This window comes from Pundamilia nyererei, unplaced genomic scaffold (assembly GCF_000239375.1).
Source record: "Pundamilia nyererei isolate P.nyererei 1_Seehausen unplaced genomic scaffold, PunNye1.0 scaffold00142, whole genome shotgun sequence".
NCBI lineage: Eukaryota > Metazoa > Chordata > Actinopteri > Cichliformes > Cichlidae > Pundamilia > Pundamilia nyererei.
In genome coordinates this window covers 513,164-522,815 of record NW_005187543.1, presented here as the reverse complement: position 1 = coordinate 522,815, position 9,652 = coordinate 513,164, and the positions used below count along the sequence as shown (strand labels likewise).

Genomic DNA, 9,652 nt, shown 5'->3' with positions numbered 1-9,652 from the left:
TTGTCACCTGTTGTTCACTGTAGGTGAATCATCTGTATTTAGATTTCAGCAGGCCTGTCTTGAGTGGAGATTTTAGGCATTCCTCATGTCTAAGAAAATCCAAATTGATCATCTTTCTTTTTATCTGATGTCTTTTTAATAAGTCTGTTGTTTATTTTGAGTTTCTATGATGACATATAATTCAGCTTCAGCCTTTATCATAGGTGAGTTGTTACACAGGGGCTTCAGTTAAGAAACAACAGTAGTCAGTCTGGATCTGGTATAACTATTAAATATTTGCAAAAACTGAAATGTGACCATTTGAGAAAATGCAACCAAAGGTCTTTAAGATCACACTAGCCATGATGAGTTGGTGAGAGGAGTTCTCAGACTGGCCCCATGAATTGTTTATACGCAAAGATACACAACAGGCAGCACATTTAACTCTGTATTTATAACAGACTAAAGGCTTTGTATTTTGTTCTGCACAGCAGCAGTTTCTATCACTACTTTCCATCGCAATAACACAATGAGAGGGATTTCCATACTGACATATAAACACCTACGGAATTAACTAATGTTGAAATAAAAGGCCATACATTTGGACATTAACATGGTCAACTGCCCAGTTATTTTGCAGCCTGTGTAAGTGGAGGGACAATGTTTTTAAAAATTCCTGTAATTTACCATATTTTGTTAAATCCCTTTGATTAAAACCTACAGAAATAAACCGAGAATTTGCGTCACCCTGGAAATACACGCATCAAACACACCCCATCCAAAAGCGCAATCTAGCCTATAGTATATCAATGATCGCGCAGCTTTCCGTGACGAAAACTAGCTGCATAATCACGGGTCGCTATAAGTAGACTCGGAAAACGAGGATACAAGCAGTGAGCGGTCACTTCCAATAGGACTTGTTGCTCTAGAGTAGAGGTGCGAACATTCAAGCGTCAGTGCTCGTCATGAAGAGGTCTCCTAAACTCGCGCTCCCCATTGTAGTCATCTCAGTGCTGGTCGCTTGCAGTCCAACGGAGGCATGGTACAAGCAGGTGGCCGGCCCAACCTACTACTCCGTAGGCAGGGCGTCCGGTTTGCTGTCCGGTATTCGGAGATCAGCTTACGTGAGGAGAGAGGAGCCGCACCATGCAGACACTGACGAGTCCGCAACAAACAACGTGTTCTCTGAGATCCCGGCGTCCAGTTCCTTCTTGAAGACGATGGTGAGTGGTCGCTTTTTAAAAAGAATTTTAAAAATCTAATTTTCTTTTCGACTAACGATAGCACGCTTACAGACAAACATAAATAAAATCTAGTGGGAAAAAATGAAAAGTATTGTTTTTATGATAATCTGTTACCGTCACTTCAGTAAGGAAGGAGCTGTCCATTCAGCACCGTTAGACTCTTTTATTTGTACTTTTTTAAGCACAAATAATAGTTAATAGTTTAAAAAAAAAAAAACTCATTTTATAGCAAAATATAAAAATTTAAAGCTTAACTGTGCCAGTCTGTAATCTACAATTTTCCAAATGTTTATTTTTAGAGCAACAACTTTTAAGCACTTTTTTCCACTTTAAATTTTGTGTAAATGTTACGTGCAAAATACCTCAATGGTACTTCCTTAAAAATAAAAAATAAAAATCTTATGTCAACTTACTCAGGTTTCCAGAATATATAAGGTTATTGATTTCGGATGCTCTCTCATGCAGTACCATTTGTCTTTTTCCTCTCTCCAAACAGCCTGTGTGTATAAAAGACATTACACCAAACCTGCAGAGCTGTGAACGCATCCAGGACATCAAGGCTTCATTTCGGTGCAAAGCCGATGTCTTCCTCTCTCTGGACTCGTCAGATTGTGAAGCAGACTAAGCAGCAAAGCCAACAGCTGGGATAGATGACCAAGCATACTTCTTGCAGGACTGACATTTTAAAACTGGACATTTTAATAGGTGTTGCACTAGAGACGCTACTCTTATGAACCATTTGACTAGAATAAACCTGCTCTAAATTTTTACGCTTGAAAAGAAATGTATTAATGTTTGAGTTTTCTTGAATAAAGTATTTCATCCTTGTTCAGTCTGCTGAGGTATTACAGTGTGATTTTTTGCTTGCACCCAAAATTGCAAGCTGAAATGCCTTAGCTCAAGCACTGCAATGACAAGTTAGTGGTACTAAATGTCAACATTTAAAATTAAACATTTCCAAAGTTGCAGTTAACCTTCTGTTGTCAACGAAATGTTGTTGCATGTATATTTTTGGGTTTTTAACAGTAAAAGACAGGGTAAGAAGAAAAGAGCCAAATTATAAAATGATCAGACATGCTTAAAAAGCATATGTTTATTTAAAATGTTATAAAGTCAGAAAGGAAAAAGAACAATTAAATAGTGTTACTTCATCAGATTTTGAAGTTCTAAAAGACAAAAGCACACATGAGAATTTACAGAGAAATTACAGCAATGAATGACTTAAAACAATTTAAAGAGTCTCCAGAAGACTTAAACAAGCTGAACAGCTTCTAGGTTCCCCCTCATAATCTGATCAACGACCACATGAAATGCCACCCGTACGCTTGTGGCGTCTATGGCAGTGGTGAAGTGGTGGTACACAGGCCTGTCAGGGTTGCTGTTACATGCTGAGAACATTGCAGTGATATGGTGGGCTGCAGCATCCACATCACCATCAGCACCTATGATAGCAGGAGAAAAAGAATTAACTGCGCAAAGGTTAATCAGTACATTTCAAACCAGGCATTTTTTTGTTTTTCTTCATAATCCCCAAACGGACTAAGAGCTTCCTTTAAATGACCTGAAATGTGGCCAAGACAGCATCACATAGTTGCTGCAAATTTGTCAGCTACACATCCAGGATGTTAGTCTCCTGTTCCACCTCATCCCATAGGTGTTCTATTGATTGAGACCTGGTCTTTTGAATACAGTAAACTCAGTGTAATGTTCAAGAAACCAGTTTGACATATCATCCTACTGGAAGCTGCCATCAGAGGATTGATACACCGTGGACATTTAGTGACAATACCCAGGTAGGCTGTTGCACTTAAACAGTACATAATTATTACCAAGGGGCCAAAGTGTGCCAAGAAAATATTCCCCACACCATTATACCAGCCTGAACATTAAAAGGCTTTCATGTTTTTTAATGCCAAATGCTGACCCTACCATCTCAATTTTGCAGCTGAAATCGAGACGCAGACAGGCATCGTTTCCAACCTTCAATTGTCCAATTTTGATGACCCCATGTGCAAGCATGTTGTGCATTCAGAGATGCTCCTCTGCACGTCTTTGCTAAATAACAGTTATTTGAAGTTCTTTTCCTTCCTAGCAGTTTGAAGCAGTTTGCTCATTCTCCTCTGACATTACCCAGAGAACCGATGCTTACTGGATAATTTGTCTTTTCAGATCATTTTGTGTGAAGCTTAAAAATTGTGTGTGAAAATCTCAGAAGATCAGCAGTTTCTGAAATACTCTGTCACTTCAAATCAACTTTCTTCTTGATTCTGATGCTCAATTTGAACTTCAGCATGAAGTCTTAACCATGTACACATACTAAATGCAATAAAATGCTATCATGTGATTGGATGGTTAGATATTGGCATTAGCAAGCAGCTAAATATTAGCGGTTGAGAGTGTGGGTGTGTTGTGTTGCAAATTAATTCTCTTGGAATTGTAGTTCACAAAAAAATAAAATAAAATCTCATAAAGGTTTAATTCCTTCATATGTCTTAAAAAGACATTTAGAAAAGAAAAGTGGGTGGAGGGTTTCTATAATGTACCTTTATAGCTAGAATGGTAAAGTCTCAAGTGTCTTCCAGATTTTAGGATCTTTTCCCGGAAAAGGTCCGTTTTGTTCATGAACAGAACCTGTAGGAGAGAAATAAGGAGTGTTAATAATAAAATTATTCCTGCTGAAACCTCTTCACTGGGATTTTCAACAACATGACTCTCAGTCTCAAATATCTACAAAAGCAACTGTTCGTACACTCGAGGTCCATTTTAAAGAAAGAAAAATATCTGAACATTCAGCAGCATTAAAATCACTGGTATGCAAAAACCGGTATGCCAAGACATGCAAGTTCAGATCCATCCAAATCAGCTACAGTCAGTATGAAGTCATAATTCTAACCATCTAAATAGATTTTCTTCACATTTCTCGTGTAACACTATAATTGGTTGTTCAGTTTTAACACACAATCATGCAGAAATTATTCAAATTGAAAGAAAATTTAAATCCTTCAATTGTATTAAGTTCAGGTGCTGATGGCTGATTTTTGCTCATAAAAACAATTTGACATTCTCAGTATGAAAGAAAACTAAACGCAGCGTCTCTGAAACAGTCCTCGCAGCTTCTTTAACTAAATGAAATATCCTGCATCTCAGACTTTGTATGCCTAATATGTATACTAGAAATGAACAAAACAGTCCTTCAGGCATTCGCACAAAGTTTAAAACACGGCACAACTCTAATATCCAACTTTCAAATATAACATTTGAACCCTTTAATCAATTAATGGTAGGAAGAACATGATCCAATAAAGGGTTAAAGAAACTCAAACTGCAAAAACTTACCATGGTGGTTTGCTGGAAAACCGTGTGGATGCAGATTGATGAAAAAAGTTCAAGACTTTCTTGCAGCCGATTCTAATCAGGAAAGCGGCAATTTTAACTCCAACTGAGCAAAAACCACTGGCTGTAGAGATTTCTAATCACAGTTTGTGACAACATACCACAGAAGGATCCTCCAGTAGTGTCATATCATAGCTGTTGAGGGCCACAACAGCCACCACAGCTTGAATACCTTCAAAGCAGCTTAGCCACTTCCTCCTCGCACTTTGCTGGCCTCTGACATCATACAGCCTGTCAACAAGAAAAAACTTTAAGCTTTATTTAGAAAAAAAAAAACAAGTTGGGAAATAGAGTAATCACTACCTTTTACATATTTTATAGCTCAAAATTAAATTGCTAAGGCCTTGATGCTCTGAAATAAAGTCGCCTGAGAACATTTCATATTTAGAAATGATACAATTTATTTAGAAGGAATGCCATTATACAAATATGTTCATTAGGAGAAGCAGAGGCAACAATCTGTATAAGTAGTTTTACTTCATTTTTTTAAGTTAGGAAGTGTCTCACTACAAATCAAACCAGCAGCTGACTTGCCTCATTGTGCAGCTCTGGATAAGCACCCAATTCATACGGCAGCGTGCTCGACACTCAGAAATAACATTTCACCCGTTTAAATTATTGGAGCAATTTATCTCAACAAGACTCTGCACCAAGTGAAGTGAAGGGTCTTGGTGACACAGGTAATGAGTTCCCATTTTGGGGGTGCTATGATTGCCGTCTTCATGTCAGAGACAATGAAGCATTTACCCCATTGGTCAAGAGTAAGCGTTAACAAGCTGGGTGACAATAAGTTTTAACAGTGGCATTTGACAGCAGTATTTATGTAGTGAGGACAGAAAAGCCATCATTTATAATGGAAAGAGGGCTCTTTATGGCTTTTCCCCATCAAGTACAAGAACAGGATCAGAACTAGATATAGACAACTTAAACACTGAGTTCAGCAAAAGAGATGGGACTGACTCAGTTTGCTTTAGCCATATTTGCAGGGCAACAAAATATTCATTATAAAACAAAAAAAGCATTTAAGATCAATTTAAAGACAGAACACAAGACAAGAAAAGTAAAATGAATTTAATGAAATAAATTTAAATGAAACCACTGAACAACAGTGAGATCATATCACCTACTACAAAAAGCAGTATGCTTCCTTAATTTGGTGAGATTTTTTCCTGCGTCCATTGCAACTGCATTTTGAGTAAAAAGCTAGAAGCAGCTAGTAGAACCAATGTCACCTCGTAAACTGGTTGAAAACACAAAAGCACTGTGCGATAAACAAGTTCAGAGAATTGAATCTAAACAATATTTCAGTTTTCATTGTGTGCATTCAGATATCAAATTTAAAGTTTACAAACTATAATTTAGTAACGTCATATTATTCATATTTTACCAAGAAAAACAGGAAAAAATCTGAAGGGTGACACTGCGGTCCTCGAAGCAGCTACAGTATATAAAATATTCATATTCAAGTCTTGGTATGATTCTGTTTGTGACCCACAGACCAAATAGAATCACAGTGAAGGGAAAGTAGGCAGGAGGCATCATGAATGCCTGGTTATTCTGAAAAACAAGAGTTATGGGAAAGAAAGTTGGGATTTCAGTGAGTCATAGCTAACTTTCTCTATATTTCTGCTAATACTTTTGGAATATTGAGTGGAATATAGAGTAAAGTCCTCCATATTTCAAGACTGATTCATTGCCAGGAAAACACCTGCCTTCACTCAGAATTGCTCATGAGGTTGGACAGAGTGCATCTCGATAACCTCAAACTGATATGCAGGAAATATTGATTCATTTCTTAACTTTTCAACAAATAACTTGAGAAACAGTCACAAGTAGATAATCTATCACTATTTAGCACAGTGTGCTAAAGTTACATTGGTTTTGTGTTAAAAATCTCTGAAACTATCAGCCTTCAGGCAGTTTCATAAAAACTATGACCCAGTAATTTCCACCACTTTAATTCTGGATGCCTTTGTTGCAGTTTATGGCGCTCTCGATGCCCATTTCCTTGACTCAGTCATTACTCGGCTGTCCAATAATGCATTTGTGCACAAGCGCACAATCTACAACAACAAATCACAGCTTTCTTTAAAGCACCACTGGTATATTTTATTCCTTTTTATGTGCAACTACAACATTCCTGACATAAGTCATCAGATTGGTCTTTAGTGGTTATGCATCAATATCTAGAGTCCTTTTATAACTACATAAAATGTTATCTTCTAAAGATGAAAGACCTCTAATCTCTGTAACAAAATATTTGTAGTGCATTGACTAATGCACACGGGCTGCTATTTAAATAACAGCCCGTGTTATTTAAATAGTCCATGAGTGTTGTTTCAGCTGCATGTGCAGTTTTGGTCTATATTTGTACACAGCAGCATATTGCAGTGTGTGAGAGCAGGGATTTGATTCATCAGGCTTAAGTTTAATGGCCGATTTTTAATCCAGATTTCCTAATTTTGTTTGTGTTGGAAGAGTGTTAAGGGAATAAAAGAGTTCATTCAGTGATAACAAAGGTTTATGCAAACATGCAAAGAGTTCAACCGTCTCTTGAAAGTATAGTGAGGTAAAATAGTTTTAATATTCACTGAGCACAGGGGAGATTGAGTGGCAAACAGTAAATCTTAAATGTGATTCAGATTTTTTTCTCATATTTTTTTTATCTTATATCATATTTTTATCTTTGCACTGTCGTATTTGGACTTTGTGTCTTACCGAAACACAGTTTTATCAACTTGAAACTGTGTCTCAATGATTCCACAGGTCCTCACTCTGACTCTCAGAACATCTGCATCTGTGGGAACGTAGTTTGGTGCGATGATTCGACTCATGTTCTCAAAGAAACTGGAGGAAGGGAAAAGAACAAAGGAGAAGGAACATGACTTCAGACTACAAGTCACTGTTTTTTGCCAAAATTTAGTTTGTATGAGATCACACCTACATTGTACATGTAGGTGTGACTGGACATGATACAACCACCAATTGCAGGTGAAAAATGCATATTCCCCAACTGCTTTGGCAATGGTTCTAGAGGCTGCTTGCTATCACTGGGTAAAACTGGTTGCAAAACAGCCGCTGCACCAATATCTTAGACTGACACAGCTGCCTATAGTTTTTCATTTTTGTCTGTAGACACTTAGCAACTACTTGCCAAGTGGTAGTAAAGGTGCAGCTTTTATTTTGAAGGCAAACCGTTTCCATTTCCTGTTTGTGTTGCACTACAGCTCAGAGTAGCTGGACAGTGTTTCTAGACAAGTCCATTACCTCCATTTAAAGTACAACAAAGTGTTAGCAACAAAAGCAATCACAAAAATATTTTCTCCAATCAGCTGGGGAATATAGTTTGTTTTTCCCAGCAACAGGTGGCTGCTGGTGGGTGGGCGGATATGCGATCAAGCTTTAGCAATCATTTTCCTAGTGACTGCTATAAAGTCTCCAGCAATCACTCACAGCTAATGGGAGTCATGCCTCATTTTTCATTTCCCCATGACCCATGGTTGCGGACCACTCTATGTCTTGTGTAACTGGGCCCTTCTTCACTTCTTCAGCTTGTCATGTGACCAAAATGGGGGAAACTTAACGTCATGTGGTTAGTAGTCACATGTCAGTAAAACATCAATAGAAACTTCCCAGTTTAAGGAATTGGCAGCTAGTGTTTTTAGCCTTTTAAAATGCTGCTTTGTGTTTTTAGACAGGCCATGTTATTATGGCATATGGTAACTTGTGTTTTCTATCATTAATTATAGGTACAAACAATTTACTGTTCCATTTAAATTATTATTCCAACACAGCAACTATTTCAACTATTATCAAACTGATTTAGACAAGTGAAGAAAAGTCAGTTCATGATTATTTTAAATTTCATGCTGAGATACTCACATATCCAAAGTCAGCATAAGTAACAAAAAGAAAACTTTGGAGCACAGATGAAGTTTGAGAACAAGCCCAACTAGAATGCAGATGGAGGTGAGTCTCTGTAAACCAGGCATGGATATTTATGGATGCAGCTCTCTCACATGCGTCATACTGTAGAAGCGCACGCCGCTCCCCAGCAGTTATTTTTTGGGGTCAACATATGTTAAAGTAAAAGTGTTCACACAGTCATCTTCCAAAGTAAGACACCCTAGGAACTAACAGAAAAACATCAGGAATTCTGAAGACTCTACTTTCTGCACTTTGACGCTTCTGACACACAAACAAAATAATCATGCCAACACTTATATACACAAGGAGCTAAAAATAAGGGTTTTAGACATCTTGATTTTAATTCATGCATGTTCCTAAAGGTCCTGCTCTAACAGTTTGAAGCTCTTCTGGAAATCTTGTGAAAGTCTAATGGACAAATTCTGAATGATGGAAAGAAATTGCTGCAATTTTTAAAAGCACGGGGGGGGGAGTCAAGTGTATCACAATAGTCCAATCCAACATTTCCAGAGGGAGAAATCAATGCAGGGTCCAGCAGTGTGAAAACATAGACAAAGAGGCAGTCGGGTTTCACGTTATCCTCCAGCTCTCAAGTCCGAGTTCTGATAATGAAGCCGTCACAAATCTCTGAGACTGGCCACATGAAAGAAACTTTATCTCGACAGATCTACTTGCCTTTCCCTCTGAGATAACAGCTTCTATTCAGTCCATTTGTTCTACATTCAAAGATAAAAAATTACTAAAGAAATTTCCATTTAAAAGACCATGTAACCAACACTGACCCCAGTACACAGTCTTATGGTCTTTAAATAAGAGTAACCTGCAATTTAAGCCAATAAGTCACAAAATTCAAGAGACATCCTAATGAATGACCAACTTACACTCCACTATTAATTCAGGCTGAAGGAGAGGTCATTAAAGGCATCTTGATCTATGCTCAACTATCCAGGTAAGGAACTCCCAGAAAGTTAAATCAGTTTATCTGAACGTAGCGTTTTCTGTAAGAGAAATAAACGAACTGAAGTAGTCACAGTACATGTCTAGATGAACTTTGAGCCATAATTGAAAGAGACATGTTTTAATATTAGTAGTCAATAATAATGCAAAAA

At 37.6% G+C, this 9,652-nt stretch overlaps 2 protein-coding genes across 2 annotated transcripts in view; one reads left to right on the top strand and one right to left on the bottom strand.

Moving 5' to 3' along the window:
- The first annotated feature begins 837 nt into the window (after positions 1-837).
- LOC102200783 (neuropeptide B-like) lies at positions 838-2,058 on the top strand. Its single transcript, XM_005744341.2, has 2 exons — positions 838-1,202; positions 1,720-2,058. The coding sequence occupies exons 1-2, from the start codon at positions 945-947 to the stop codon at positions 1,846-1,848; spliced, it is 387 nt and encodes a 128-aa protein (XP_005744398.1). The 5' UTR covers positions 838-944; the 3' UTR covers positions 1,849-2,058.
- Positions 2,059-2,283: 225 nt separating this feature from the next.
- LOC102200516 (guanine nucleotide-binding protein G(o) subunit alpha-like) overlaps positions 2,284-9,652 on the bottom strand; it is a 10,741-nt gene continuing 3,372 nt past the window's right edge. The window contains exons 6-10 of the mRNA XM_005744340.2: positions 7,335-7,463; positions 4,718-4,847; positions 4,560-4,631; positions 3,767-3,854; positions 2,284-2,665 (exon numbers count right to left, since the gene is read on the bottom strand). Of these exons, the coding sequence (XP_005744397.1) occupies positions 2,475-2,665; positions 3,767-3,854; positions 4,560-4,631; positions 4,718-4,847; positions 7,335-7,463 (610 nt within the window). The 3' untranslated portion in view covers positions 2,284-2,474. The remainder of the gene's footprint in view (positions 2,666-3,766; positions 3,855-4,559; positions 4,632-4,717; positions 4,848-7,334; positions 7,464-9,652) is intronic.

Excerpts from the sequence above, each read along its gene's own strand:
- LOC102200783 (XM_005744341.2), top strand. The coding sequence starts at position 945 with ATGAAGAGGTCTCCTAAACTCGCGCTCCCCATTGTAGTCATCTCAGTG. Across the intron at positions 1,203-1,719 it reads GTTCCTTCTTGAAGACGATG|CCTGTGTGTATAAAAGACAT; the intron begins GTGAGTGGTCGC and ends CTCTCCAAACAG.